This window comes from Sciurus carolinensis, chromosome 9, assembly GCF_902686445.1.
Source record: "Sciurus carolinensis chromosome 9, mSciCar1.2, whole genome shotgun sequence".
Classification (NCBI taxonomy): domain Eukaryota; kingdom Metazoa; phylum Chordata; class Mammalia; order Rodentia; family Sciuridae; genus Sciurus; species Sciurus carolinensis.
Window position 1 is genome coordinate 91,864,940 of NC_062221.1, and position 15,781 is coordinate 91,880,720.

The window sequence follows — 15,781 nt, forward strand, 5'->3', positions numbered from 1 at the left end:
TTTCTTTTTTGTAAATTCCTTTAGCTTTTGTTTATCATGGAAGGATCTTATTTCATCGTCAAATTTGAAGGTAAGTTTTGCTGGGTATAAGATTCTTGGTTGGCATCCATTTTCTTTCAGGGCTTGGTAAATGTTGTTCCAGGCCCTTCTAGCTTTTAGGGTCTGGATTGAAAAATCTGCTGATATTCTTATTGGTTTCCCTCTGAATGTAATTTGATTCTTTTCTCTCACGGCCTTTAAAATTCTGTCTTTATTTTGTATGTTAGGTATCTTCATAATAATGTGCCTTGGTGTGGGTCTGTTGTAATTTTGTATGTTTGGAGTTCTATAAGCCTCTTGTACTTGGTTTTCCATTTCATTCTTCAGATTTGGGAAATTTTCTGTTATTATTTCATTGAATAGATTGTTCAATCCTTTCGTTTGTTTCTCTAAGCCTTCCTCAATCCCAATAATTCTCAAATTTGGCCTTTTCATGATATCCCATAATTCTTGTAGATTCTGTTCATGATTTCTTACCATCTTCTCTGTTTGGCCAACTTTGTTTTCAAGATTAAATATTTTGTCTCCAATGTCTGAGGTTCTGTCTTCCAGGTGTTCTACCCTATTGGTTATGCTTTTTATGGAGTTTTTAACTTGGTTTATTGTTTCCTTCATTTCAAGTATTTCAGTTTGTTTTTTTTTTTCAGTTTTTTTTTCAGTATCTCTAACTCTTTATTGAAATGATCTCTTGCTTCCCATATTTGGTCTTTTAACTGTTGATTGGTGCGATCATTTAATGCCTGCATTTGCTCTTTCATCTCCTCCTTCAATGCCTGCATTTGCTCTTTCATCTCCTCATTTGCTTCTTTGATTGTTTTAATTATGTACATTCTGAACTCCCTTTCTGACATTTCTTCTGCTGTGCTGTCATTGGGTTTTATTGATGTAGTATCTAGGTTTGTTTGGGACACTTTCTTCCCTTGTTTTCTCATATTGGTCAGATGTCAGTGGGAATCTGAGATATTGCAGATTTCCTCTTTTGGCTTATAGTGTCCCGGTAGATTTCCAGTGTATCACCTCCCAGCCTTCAGTAGCCTGAAGTCTTGGAGGAACTTGATAATGCAGTGCTTCCGAAGAAAGTTGCCCCTAGCCCCTACTGGTTCCAGGGCTTGGAGCTGGCTCTGTCGGAAAGGCTCTCGCTGGGGGCCTGCACTGTGCAGCTGGCCATGTGGGGGGAGCCCACCGGGTCTGTCTTGCGGGCCAGAGTATGCCGCGCTGGCTCCGGCACTTGGAGCTTGTTCTGATCAGAAAGGCTCTCAGTAGGGGGCCTGCTTCGAGAACCTGGAGAAGCTGGCTGTGTGGGAGGGGCCCAGCACCGGAGTGCACAGGGCTGCCTGTGGAAGACTCTAGCTGCCCTGCCCTTCTCCGATAAGCTACCTCTATCTGGGCCTGCCACCCGGGCCGAGCTTTACCCAGTGGGCAGACTCACCCGTGGCTCTATTTCAGTCCGAGTCTCTCAATGCCTCCCCTTCTTAACTCTTGGGTTCTGGAGCGACTGTGGGTGCAGTCTCCCTCTAGGCCGCCATCTTGGATCGCCCAGTGAAGAGAGCCTGCAGCCAGAGTGGGCAGAGCCGCCTGAAGAGGTCTCTGGCTGCCCTGCCCTGATCCCAGAGGCTGCTTGCGGATCGAAGCTCTCCGTTGGCTCAGGGACTTGTGGCTGTCTCTATGTAGAAAGGCTCTCACTGGGCGGTCTGTTCCAAGAAGCTAGCCTTGAAAGGTACCTCCCACCGCAGGGGTCCAGGCTGCTTGGGGAGGTCGCTGGCTGTCCTGTCCTGGTCCCTGAAGCTGCTTGTGGGTCAGAGTATCTACTTCTTCTCTTTCTAACTGTTCTTCAGACAGCAGCCATGATATTCTTTTGAAAACACCCATCACATTATTTCACTTTGCAGTTTAAAACCTTTCAGTGGCTGCCTGGTTCAGTAGCCACAAGACCTGGTCCCCAACTTCTTCCCCAATATCATCAAATAAAATAACTCTCTGCTCTCCATTTTCCAAACTATCTTGCTTTGGTTTTCTTATATGCCAAAAACATTTTGTGGCCCAAGCCTTTGCACATACTGTCCCCTTTGCCTGAATCTCTTTCTTTTCTTGGCTGACTCCTGCTCACCCTTAATGTTTCAGTTCAAATATTGCTTCCTCTAGACTTTTGATAATCTACCCATAGTAATCTAGATTAGTTCTTTCCCCTTTAGTCTGCTCTTTTCCCCTATGAAATTTAGCACTGTTTGCAATGTTAATTTACGTACGTAGTAGCTTAATGGCTATTTTTCCCAGGTGAGCTTTTCACAATGTTTTAGTCAGTGATTTCACTGTGTGACTAAAAGATCTGACCAGAACAATTTTAGAGGAGGAAGAGTTTATTTGAGGGCTCATGGTTTCATAGGTCTTAGTCCACAGATTCCTTGGATTCAAGGCGAGGCTGAATCCTTGGCAGGAGAGTGGGGGGGAGGGAAGCAGCTCACATCATGGTGATTAGGAAGCAGAGAGAGAGGTCTCTACTCACCAGATACAAATATATACCCCATAGCCATGCCCCAAATGAATTGCCTCCTCCAGCCACACCCCAAATGAATCGCCTCCTCCAGCCACACCCCACCTGCCTTCAATTACCACTCAGTCAGTCCCATCAGGGATCAATTCACTGATTAGGCCAAGGCTATAACCAGATCATTTCTCCTCCAAACCCTGCATTGCCTCACATGTGAACTTTTGGGGGACACCACACATCCAAACCATAACACACAAGGACTGAGTATTAAGTACTTTCTAGACAGACTTTAGCACAGTGCTTTGAACACAGGAGGTACTCAGAAATACTGTGAATGAATGAAATGAAATGTTATTTTGATTTGGAAGACTTGGCTGCAGAGTATACTGTTGGAGCCTGAAATTTTATTCTTTTTTCCCTTCTACATACCAGCGGACAGTGGTTTTGAGTAGGAGTGAGGTGGAATGTCTAGGTTCATATTTCTCCAGTGACTTTTATTCTCAAACTGGTTTGAAAGTCAGCCCTATTTTTCAACTGAGAAAGAAGCAAACATTCTTTCCTTTGAAATCCTTGAAGGACCATTATTCACTGAAAGTGAGGAAAATGATTTAGTTAATCCCCCCATATCTAAATCTCTTGCCACTTGAGTTCTCTAAGATTGCATGCACATTTTTTGCCATGTGGTGTAGTGGAAGAAGCAATTAATTATAATTTGGAAAGCTGGGTTTCTTGACTCTGCTCTGCCCTTGATCATTTGTGTGACTTTAGATGAGCTATTTTATCTTTGAGCTGTAGCCACTCATATATTATATGGGGATAATATTACCTGACCTGTGTATTTCATGAGGCTAGTCTAAGGATTAAACAACATATCCAAAAGCTATTGACTAGCCTTACAAATACAAGTAGTTTGACTTATAAAATATTTGCAAAAGTCCATCCCCCCTTTCTTGGGTGGCTTTGGGGATCAAAGCCAAGGCCTTACACATGCTAGACCAGCACTGTACCACTGAGCTATATCCCCAGTCCCTAATCCACTGCTTTTAAAAGAGCATTACAATAAATAAGTGCATTTGCTTCAGTTTATTATGTAACTCAACATGTAACTGCATGCCAAGTCATCCAGTTTTATAAGGTCACCTTTTCCTTTAATATTCAAATGAACAGGCAGTAGTCTCTCCTATGTACAGTACAAAACATTCAATGTTCCCCCATCCCTTAATACCTCTAGGCATTGTTAGGGAACTTAACTATCTCATAATCACCTCCATCTCTGAGTTTCTTTTCTGCTGAATTTTTAATCTCATATGTGTCTTAACTCTATGCCTGTTCTTCATGTTAGTCTAAAACACTTCTTAGTCCATTTTATCATTTCTCCAAAGCATCTCCAACGCAAGGCATTGATTCTATTTGCTGATGGTGTGAAAATCATGAAGAAGGCTTTTTTGAAGCACAGCAAATGGTTAAAAATATTACCATTAGGTATAACCTTCCTAAGGTTCCTCAGTCACCCTCTCAAGGTCATCTCCTACTGACCCATTCCCCCCTCCCCCGCCCCAGGATCAGCCAGCTCCCCATGTTGCTCTGGCCATGAAGTTTTCTTTCCAGACCTTCTTCACATTCCCTCCACTCTCATTTTCCTTGACCCATCAATCCTTTTCATAGGTGGCTCCTGGAAAGTCAGAGTGTGTGTAATTCATGGTACAATTTAGATCCCTAACTCCCATTCCAAACTAACCTTCAGATCTACCTTTGTTTCTCCATATATTAAGGTACTTTCCCACAGGTGCAAGCTGTTCTCCACATCCACTTTTAGCCTGTATACAGGACAGGAAAGAGACTCTAGTTTTTTATTTATATGATTAAAATATTAGACTTGACCTCTGGAAGCAAAAGGGGATAGCATTTATATTTTCCTTCTATCTATACCTTTGCTCCCAATTTACAGAAAATATAAATTGTTTTTTTTTTTGCCCTCTTACCCATCCACAAAGTGGCCACAAAGTTTTTAAATTTTCAAATAGAATTTTCCTATTACATGTGTACTTTTGTTTAATTGGTTAAAGGTCTTCAGATTATCATTTGTATGTCAAGAGTGGCTATTATAAGACTTACTTATCATTGGGTCCAATGTCACATGCCTATAATCCCAGCAACTTGGGAGGCTGAGGCAGGAGGGTTACAAGTGTGAGCAACTTAGCAAGACCCTATCTCAAAAAAAAAAAAAAAAAATTAAAAGAGCTGGGTTCAGTTGCCACTGTGCCAAAACAAAACACTGACTTGTCTCTTTCTTTTGCACTATGCCAAAACAAAACACTGACTTGTCTCCTCCCACCCCCATATAGTGTCTCAGAAAATTTTGCTTTCATCAACAAAGGGGATCTATAAAATACCATTCTCCACACCTACTATATACACCTCTATTCCTTACTGCTAGCTCAAGATTAGATTATTTTAGTAACAAAATGATCACTAGGACAAGGATGTGAAGACTTAGGAAATACACAGTGGAATCCGGCTGCGCAGTCTCCTTGTCAGTGAACATCAGCACATCTGAATGCTCTCTTTGTTACATGAGCTTCTTGGCAGTGTCTGCTATATTGTTTTCCTAAGGCTGTTTAACAAGGTACCACAAACTGGGTGGCTTATCACAACAGAAATGTATCTTTTCACAGTTCTTCAGGCTAGAAGTTCAAGATGAAAGATTGACAGAGCCATGCTCCCTCCAGCAGTTCTAGGGAAAAAACAATCCTTCCTTGCTTTTTCCTAGCTTTTGGTATTTTCTGGCAATCTTTGGCATTCTTTGTCACTCAAATCTCTGTTTATGTAAAGTGTTCTTCTGCGTTTGTTTTTATCTTTGTGCCCAGATTCCCCTTTTCTTTTAAGGATATCTCAGTCATTAGATCAGGGACCCTCCCAAACCAATATGACCTCTTCTTAACTTAATTATTATCTGCAAAGACTATTTCTACATAAAGTCCTATTTTGAAGTTCTGGATGGACACAAATTTTTAACTTAATACATCCCATCTGTTCCTACCTGGGAATTTTGGAGACTGGCTTCAGAGATCCTCCTCTAAACTCCAAGGGCACAAACTTATACAGAATCATCTTTAATCTCCAGAGCAGCAAGAAACTCATTGCTTTTCAAAGCAATATTAATATCTCTGAAAACTAAGAGTCTATGTTCTTTTTCTTTTTATTCTCCCTTTCTTTCTAGGTCAGCTTTATACTTTTTCATGTAGATGAGTCTATGGATCATTTCTACGAGTTTCCTTCTTTTCCAGTATCTACGTCACCATTTGCCCATTTGCCATTCATAGATTGAAGAGTCTATGATGAGACCATGATGGGTGGAAGGCCCATCACGGTTAATGACTTGTATCAGTTTTGATGGGTTATTGTCCATTGATACTTTTTGTCATTTTTCCTTATTCCATCAGTAAAAAATGAAGTTACTGAAGCCAAGATATTATTGAGAATGGCCTGAGGAGGTGTAGGGATGGTTTATTTTTCTAACATTGGCTTCCACAAATCTAGACTGTCCCTTAGACTTCTCTTATGGGGCTATACCCATCCTGAGGCTCCTCCCAGTTCTCCTCTGGGCACTCTCTTCTCACCTTGTGGTCTCAGTGTGGGGCATGCACATAGCAGTGTGTACAGGTAAACTAGAACAGGATAGATTTGGTGAGAATGAATGGTATGTGAACACTGTGTGTAATTTAGATCTACACTTACATGACTTTGGTTTTAAAGCTTCTCTGAACTTCCTAGATAAAACATGTAGGGGCTTGCCCAGATCATGGCTCTGACTTGGCTCTGAGTTTCAGAGAAACTGAAAAACTTCTCAATGCAGGATGTATCAGAACTTTTGGTGGTACCTACCGGTCAGGTGATGGTGTACTTTGATGGTCCAGAATGGGGGTTGTCCTGTGTTATTTGAGGGAGGAGCTTTAATGAGGGGCTTCCTGTGCCCCATTTCCTATGCTTTGCCTTTCTTTGCATCATTTTCTGGTTCATTTGATGTTTCAGGTGACGAAGCTAATCCTTGCAAGTTTCAGGCCTGCAATGAATTTTCCGAGTGTCTGGTCGACCCCTGGAGTGGAGAAGCCAAGTGCAGATGCTACCCTGGATACTTGAGTGTGGATGAACTGCCTTGCCAGAGCCTCTGCGACCTACAGCCTGACTTCTGCTTGAACGATGGGAAGTGTGACATTATGCCTGGGCAGGGAGCCATTTGTAGGTATGCTGTGATTAGAGATTTGGGCTTCAGAGGTTATAGATACGTCTGAAGAAAATGGGGTAACACCTATAATTTTAGGGTGATCCTTATGATATTTATTATAGAAATTATTTCCAGACAGTAGATGAATGCTGTCTCTTGTAAAGACTGGGTCATTTAATAGCCCTGAATTATATACCCAGTTATTTTATTTTGGAGCTTTAAAAATTTTGCCTAAATATGTGCTACTGAGAGTACTTAGAGTACCTGCGTTAGGGTTTTCAGTGATCATTATAAGGCTATCAGTGTTAAAAATGAAGTTTATTTATTTATTTTAAATTTAAATAAATTTTTAAATTTGTCCTAGTTATATATGACAGTAGAATGCATTTTGACACATCATACATAAATGAAGTATAACTTCTCATTCTTCTGGTTGTACATGATGTAGAATCACACCAGTTGTGTATATAGTGTAATAATGTCAGGTTCATTCTACCATCCTACCCCCAAACCTCCTCTCCTTCCTTCACTCCCCTCTGCCTAATCCAAAGTAACTCTATTTTTCCCCGGTCCCCTGGCATTCTTACTGTGAATTAGCAACCACATATCAGAGAAAACATTTGGCCTTTGTTTTTGGGGATTGGTTTATTTTTTTTTATTTTTTTAATTTTTTATTAATTTTTTTTTATTGTAAACAAGTGGGATACATGTTGTTTCTCTGTACATGGAGTAAAGGCATACCATTTGTGTAATCATAAATTTACATAGGGTAATGTTGTTTGATTCATTCTGTTATTTTTTCCCTTCCCCCCAACCCCTCCCACCCCTCTTTTCCCTCTATACAGTCCTTCCTTCCTCCATTCTTGCCCCTCTCCCTAACCCTAATGCTAAACCTAACCCTAACCCTAACACTAACCCCTCCCACCCCCCATTATGTGTCATCATCCACTTATTAGCGATATCATTCGTCCTTTAGTTTTTTGAGATTGGCTTATCTCACTTAGCATGATATTCTCCAATTTCATCCATTTGCCTGCAAATGCCATAATTTTATCATTCTTTATGGCTGAGTAATATTCCATTGTATATATATCACAGTTTCTTTATCCATTCATCAATTGAAGGACATCTAGGTTGGTTCCACAATCTGGCTATTGTGAATTGAGCAGCTATGAACATTGATGTGGCTGTATCTCTGAAGTATGCTGATTTTAAGTCCTTTGGGTATAGGCCGAGGAGTGGGATAGTTGGGTCAAATGGTGGTTCCATTCCAAGCTTTCTGAGGAATCTCCATACTGCTTTCCAGAGTGGCTGCACTAATTTGCATCCCCACCAGCAATGTATGAGTGTACCTTTTTCCCCACATCCTCGCCAACACCTATTGTTGCTTGTGTTCTTGATAATCGCCATTCTAATTGGGGTGAGATGGAATCTTAGGGTGGTTTTGATTTGCATTTCTCTTATTACTAGAGATGTTGAACATTTTTCCATATGTTTGTTGATTGCTTGTACATCTTCTGTGAAGTGTCTGTTCATTTCCTTAGCCCATTTGTTGATTGGATTATTTGTATTCTTGGTGTAGAGTTTTTTGAGTTCTTTATAGATTCTGGAAATTAGTGCTCTATCTGAAGTATGAGTGGCAAAGATTTTCTCCCACTCTGTAGGCTCTCTCTTCACATTACTGATAGTTTCCTTTGCTGAGAGAAAGTTTTTTAGTTTGAATCTATCCCAGTTGTTGATTCTTTCTTTTATTTCTTGTGCTATGGGAGTCCTGTTAAGGAAGTCTGATCCTGGGATTGGTTTATTTTGCATAGCATGATATTATCCAGCTCCATCTATTTACCAGAAAATGCCATAATTTCCTTCTTCTTTAAGACTGCGTAATATTCCACTGTGTATTTTACTTTTTATTTTTTTATGGTGCTGGGGATCAAACCCAGGTCCTCACATGTATCAGGCATTGAACCACTGAGCCACATATTTGACTCGTCAGTGAAACTTCACATGGTTGGCATTTATGTCTATACCTTTTCCCAGTCCTACTGAAAGTTCTGCTGTTCATTTCCACTTTGAACAAAGTCATTCAGAGTTTGGATTTGGTGATGGTTCATTACAGGTGCCGGGTGGGTGAGAACTGGTGGTACCGAGGTGAGCACTGTGAGGAGTTTGTGTCTGAACCCTTGGTCATAGGCATCGCTGTAGCCTGTGTTGTTGGACTTATCCTCCTCTCTTCCATCATCATCTTCTTCCTCGTCAAGACTCTTCAGGCTCAGCATGTCCCAAGAGACGGAGAGCGGCCTTTCAGGTAAGTAAAGAAGAGAACTCTCTGATGGACGAAAATGTTCTCTTTGCTTGTTTACTTCGCACTTACTATGTGCCCAGTGTTGGACAGAGAGCTGTAAAGTTGAATAAAAGTATGGTGCTTGTCCTCAAAGGAGTGTCACATTGAAAAGAAACAGAAGTTTACACTATCAGTGAGATGCTAACAGGCTTAGATGAGGAATGAACTAAGTTTTGTTGGGGGAGAGAGTTTTAAAGGTATTTAAATATTGTGATATTTATCAGACAGAAGAGTGGACATTTGCTGGGAGTAAGTGAGACTTTGCAGCTAATTGAGTGAACATGAGCCAAGTCAGGGCCTGAGCCTCCTGGAGGACACCTTGAATGTGGCTGGAATGCCTGTTTCTTGGTGGAGGAGGTGTGGAGTGGGATTGATGGAGACGAGATGGAAAAAAGTGAGTTTCCCTTGTTGAGGGCCAGATCTGTTACAGTTTGTTCCCCTTCAGCTCATACCTGGGGGTGATTAGCCAGAATCTAACAAGAAATGAAATCTGGTTCTCTGTTTAATTAAACATAGCTTCATTAATGGGAGAAATAAAGCCTGATTCACGTGCTAGACTAGGGATCCAAGGACCCTTTGGGTTGTTTTGTGGTCACAGTCCCTGGTTGTAATTGACACTGCGCTTCTGGAGTGTATAAGAGCTACCTGAGAGCCGCCTGCCTTCCTTCTCCCACAGTCTTGGCTTAGGAGGCACCCCTCCTAGGTACCTAGAGACCCAGGACATACCTCCATCATTGTTCTTATGCTTCTTATTGACCCTGAGTTTTCACCAGACTATAATCTTATCAGGACAAAGATGTCAATGGTATTTTTGTTTGTTTCATTAGCATCTAGAACAGTCCTAGGTGTGCAATCAATGCTCATTACATATTTGTAGACCTGAATTGAATTTGAGGACCAGATCTTCCCATCCCCCAATATTTGTATTTTTGTCAGAGTTTGGGTGTGGTTATACACTGATTTTTGATATGTTTAAATTTGAGAATGATGGAGCTGCATTTATTTAATGAAATACTATTCACTGGCAGACAGTTCCCAACCCACATGTACTGAATCTCAGGCACTGTGGGAAAATAAGATGAATGAAATATGAAACAGTGCCACAGGGTGCTTGCCATTTAGTTGAGGAAATAATAATGATGATACTTTACAAAGAATTTTTGAGATTGATCTGGATATTTCACAGATACCCCGCCCTATTGCCTTTCTTTTTCTACCTCAACAGAGATTTTGTACCAAACAGTCTTCCAAGTAGTTAAGCATCCGAAGAACTTGAATAAGTCCTCTTTCTTTCTGTGGTTCCAGCAGGCAGCCTGACAGCCTCTCATCCATAGAGAACGCTGTGAAGTACAACCCTGCATATGAAAGCCACATGGCCAGGCGTGTACAATACGTGGAACCCTATCCTCGGCATCCCTTCCGCAGCTCTGCTAATGAAGCAGTGATTGGTGGTTTGAGCAGAGAAGAAATCAGACAGATGTATGAGAGCACCGACCTTTCCAAAGAGGTAGGGATTTTTGTTGTGGACCAGTAGCTGCTGTTGCTGCTGATGGATGTGTGTGTGCATGCGTGTGCACAGACTTCAAGAGAGGATGAAAAATATTTCACAATTCATTCTTACCTCATGATATCTCTCAGCCAACATGGTATGCAGAAAGTATTCAACTTTGAGCTGTACCTTATTCCCCACCAAGTGACTTATTTCCTTTATTAGTACATACTCTTTCCTTCCCCAGTTCCTTTTTCAGAAATATATGTTGGGGTTAGAGCAGTCATGTAATATCTAGCAGTATATGCAGAACTTTCCATTTTGCAAATACTTTCCTTTTTGGGGTGGGCAGGTACCAGGGATTGAACTCAAGGGCACTTGACTACTGAGCTACATTCCAAGCTCTGTTTTGTATTCTTATTTAGAGACAGAGTCTCACTGAGTTGCTTAGAACCTCAGTTTGGCTGAGGCTGACTTTGAACTCACTATCCTGTCTCAGCCCCCCGAGCCACTGGGATTACAGGTGTGTGCCACCATGCCTGGCTGCAAATGCTTTTTTATAGCTCTTCCTTGGATAGCCCAGAATCTCACAATTTTTTATAATAATTAGATCTTCCAAAAGGCTGATGAAGTGTTTCTAATGCAGTATGTGACCTCTTTTTTGTTTGTTTAAGGAAATTCAAGAAAGAATGAGAATTTTGGAACTGTATGCCAATGATCCTGAGTTTGCAGCTTTTGTCAGGGAGCATCAAATGTAAGCATTTACCACAGCCCCTTACCTATGGTCTTAATAGCTGGTCTTAGAGTAGTGCAGCCAGAATGTGCATGTAATTCCTGTTCATGTGACAGAGGTCTTGGTGACAACCAACATTTATGGAACTCTTTATGCATATGAATAATCGCATTATTCCTTATAATGACTGTATAAGTTGAGTGTTCCTTAATTGAGGAAAGGAGTCTTGGGGATATGAAGAGATTTACTTAAGATGAGAGTGATAGCAAGTGGCAGAGAAGATTTCAAACTAAGACCCTATCTGTTTTGGTGGAGATCCCTGGGGTATGTCATAATTTCTCTCTTATCAGCATAGACCTTGCCAGTAATCCATTGCTAGAAAGTAGTTTTCATAGATGGTTTCTATGAAAGGCATTTGAGTAGCCATAAATTCTCACATATTTCAGCACACCCTTCCATTTCCATCTCTATAAACTTTTCAGTATGCTTTGACTCATAACTCGTTAAAGTGTACCTCCTGCCTCTATCAAGGGTATTGTAGTTTCATTCTGTCTCTTTCCATTTACTTTACTCAGTATGAATTTTAAGCAAGTTCCTATGAGTTTTTCTTTGTTCTCCAGAATTTGCAATAAGACTTAGTTTACAGAAATAAACTATCATGAAAAGAGACCACTGTGGGCATTAGTTGACTGTCATGGGTGAGATTTTTAATTTGGTGTTGATATTTGGTCCTGCTGCTGCCCTCACAGAAGTGCTTGCTCATGGTCCTAGACAGGCATCTTCACCAGAGCAATTTGTGTGTATAAGAAGTCATCTGAAAGTTAGGTAACAGTCATGGCCCTGAGAAGAGCCTCTGCTCTTTTACTCCAAATCCTTTTCCTCCAATAGGCAGCCCCTTGAGTCATGACCCTCTTTTCTAGAAGGAACAAATGGCCACCTAAGTAAACTAAGTAAGTTGCTTTTTAAATTCCATATGCGTGGTGGAATCACCTCTAAAGATCTCTAGACAAATGGCTTGGCTCCCAGGAAGTGCTGAAAGCTGTCAGAGCAATAATACTGGTGCTGCCTTTCAAAACCAGGACATTCACTCATCTCTGCATCTGTAGCCAGCAAATGGCCCATTGATCTGTTTCAGTAGTATACAACAGCAAGAATATCAATGATGTTTTTGTCTTTTCTAAAACCCATTGTAAGTCCTTCAGAACCATCTGCCCAACTGTGCTACCTGAATTAAAAATACATCAGCTCTTGGCCAAGACATCTGAAGGAAAGGATTCATCCTAATTAGGGATAAGCAGATGATGACATGCTTGTTTCTTCTGATGGGCTGCCTCACATTAAAATACACAAAAAAATCCATGAAACAGATTTAAACAAGAGGACCTTGTGAACCAAAAGAATTCCCATACAGATTCTACAGTCTTTGGGAGGATGTTCAGAGGGGAAGATGACTTTTAAAAGATGGAGGCACATAATCCATACAGCATTCTCAGTTTTTACTTAGTCTCAACATTCTCATACACCAAGTAGCCCAATAAAACGTTAATGAACTTAATTTAGGATTCTGAAAAAGCATTACATGGTCTCGCAAAGGTTTTTGTTTTATTTTGTTTTTAAACTTAGCAGAGTACAAAAAGATGTCCTCTAAAGAAGAAAATAGAAAGCACTGGTGACTTTAGGACTGTAGGTTTGTGGTGTATTACAACAAAAACACATTTCAGTATATTCTTCCTTTTCCAATGAATCTCTCTCTCTCTTCTTTTTTTTTAATGACAGGGAAGAGCTTTGACCCAAACACCTGTTTTGACACTGATTGGCGCCTAGAGAAGATGGAGACCACTTGTTACCTGTTTCATATAATTCACCTGGATTTTGAATACTGTTGAAAGAAGAATTTGCTATTAAAAAATTTAGTAAATGTGGAGCATACTTTTTTCATAGCTTAAATTTTCAGACTATAGTGAAGAGATGTGACAATTTTTATTTCTACAAAGACCAAGAGCTGTATTTCAAGAAACTCAAAGCTGCACACATTCTGGAAAGTATTCTTGGGGAAAAAAAAATCAGACCTGGGAATCAGGGCTGTAATTGCTGTCTGCTTCTGTATCTTTGAGGGTGTCTACTAAGAACTGTGCCTCAGGTTTCCCAATAGGAAAATAAGGTGAGACTGTTACAAGAAGTCAAGCTTAGTAGGTCAGTATTTTCTAGCATGTTTGTTATTGTCAGGTTGAATGGGAAAAACTTTTAAGTAGTTTTAATAGAAAGTCAGACATTTATTTAAATAGGAAGTTTCTTTTTTCTTTCTTTCTTTCTTTTTTTTTTTAAACAAACTGCCGAAGAAACAAATAATCTTTTGCTGCAAAATAGAATTAGGTGTGTATTTGATGCTTCTACAAGAATTTTGAATTTCCTGGGCATATTTATCAAGACCACAGTATTATTATTTAATTTACCAATATCCTGTTTTTTAAGCTTTTAGGAATAGTACATATGAATAATGTTTAGACAGTTGCCATTAGTATAAAGAACAATTTAATCACATGGGCAGGGAGAGGGTGGGTGTGGGATCAAGGTCACAGCATTGACAGCATATTTTGCTGATCAGTTGATGAAGTGAGTTAGTACTGACAGGTTCACTGATTGCTTCTGAGATCAAAAAATGTCTTGGGCAAACCCTGATTCTTTTGTAGTTGCTGGCATATTAATTTGGAAAACAGCACTTCACTACCTCATGTTAGACTAGCTCACTTGTGATGCTTCTCTTTTGTATAATACCTCCTGTCTAAATTCCTACTTACACAAAACAGGATGAGACTTTTATTGCAATTACAATATTCTTTTGAATAATTTTATTCAAAATTAAAATGGTACAAGTTGGAAAAGTCCACACATTATGTAAATTTTGACTGAAAATAGAAGTCTTCCTCTTCTTTGATAGGTTTTTTTCCTGAATGGGTAGTTTTGGGAGGGGGCAAGGAGAAGGCCAAATAATTAATACAAAATTGCATAGAAAGTAGGTTATTAATGCAAACATATTATGTTGGACGCCTTCATGTTTGCCAAAAACAATATTAAACCTTTTGATTAATTTCCTGACCAGATATAATTAACCAGAGAGAATAACCATAAGATAAAATACTTGGTTCACTTTTTCTCAATTTGATTACTGCCAATTTTACTCATTATGAGATCAACACAAACTAAATATTAGGGCTGGGTACATACTTTGTTAACCTGGGGAAAGCCTTAAAGATATCCAGGTATTTTGCAAAGTACCTATGGGTAACATGTCCCTCACCCCACCTCCGTGTGTGTGTGTCCCTTATCTCCATATTCCCTTTTGTTTCCTACTCACAAAATGGATCTCAAGTAGTTTAACATAGGTACAAGCTACTGATGGGACATTTTCTTCTAGACTAATTTGAAAAGTAATTGATAAGTATTCTTAAAAACATTACAAGTATTATAAAGATATTTGTCACAACTAAATGCTTGATTTTATTTGTGAAACTTGCCAAATTTTCTGCTTAAATTTTAGTTTTTTTCCCCAAAATTTATTTATTTTCAAGAAATTAAATGAAAAAAAAATTTTTTTTTGTTAAGTCACAAATTAACCCTAGACAGCAACTCTTTGAATGAGTGCTTGCCACCCACTTGAATTCTAGATGGACATAAAGGTTGTCTAGAGCAGGTCACCATGTGAAACGCTTTGGAGAAGCACAGACTGAGCCAAAGTAGGATGATCGTTTTCCACAAGTCAAGCAGTGAAGAGGGGATTTGGGAATTCTGATACACATCACTGTCTCTGATTTCCTTTTGCATGACCTTGTCATGAAGGAGCAAATTGCTTAGCCCTGCATTAATGTCTGTTCCACACCAGTGAAATTGAAGAGTAAAGGAATCAGGAAAAAACCAGAAGTTCCCAGTTTAGGAATAAAGACTTACATCCTACCTTTTCTCTGTAGCTGAACCACAGTGGAAAAGACTGAAGAATGCAATTTCCCCAGCAATGATCCACTGCTGTTGGAGTTCAAGAGCTTCTTTTGAAAAGAACTTCTTTTCCCAAGGCAATTTAAGTAGTCATTTAAAAGTCAGGCCAAACTCTTGTTTAGGCTATTTGATTGAGGATTGAATGCTGAATATTGTCATTATCCTAGCAATATGATATTTAGTAAGACTGCCATTTTATTTGACAACAATAAAATGAGCAAAATACTAAAAAATGTATGGTAAATAACTCAAGCTTAATTTTTTCCAGATTCATAAGATACTGTCTAGTCTTATAGATGTAGCCTTTATAATTGAGTTACATGATTCTTGTTTTCATGGCTTCTGGGTAAATGAATATTTATTTAATAGGGTTCCGTTTTCACCATTGCAATAACTGAAGGATATTTGTTCACATTTATGTGGCTTAATGTCATATTTACTTCACATAATAAAACAAGTACATATTTTACCTGATT

The 15,781-nt window shown here is 39.5% G+C and overlaps 1 protein-coding gene across 1 annotated transcript in view; it reads left to right on the forward strand.

Annotated features, from left to right (window-relative positions):
- Nucleotides 1-13,568, forward strand: part of Impg2 (interphotoreceptor matrix proteoglycan 2) — an 85,363-nt gene extending 71,795 nt beyond the window's left edge. The window contains exons 15-19 of the mRNA XM_047564789.1: nt 6,560-6,770; nt 8,869-9,057; nt 10,375-10,600; nt 11,257-11,336; nt 13,092-13,568. Of these exons, the coding sequence (XP_047420745.1) occupies nt 6,560-6,770; nt 8,869-9,057; nt 10,375-10,600; nt 11,257-11,336; nt 13,092-13,104 (719 nt within the window). The 3' untranslated portion in view covers nt 13,105-13,568. The remainder of the gene's footprint in view (nt 1-6,559; nt 6,771-8,868; nt 9,058-10,374; nt 10,601-11,256; nt 11,337-13,091) is intronic.
- The last annotated feature ends 2,213 nt before the right edge of the window (nt 13,569-15,781 follow it).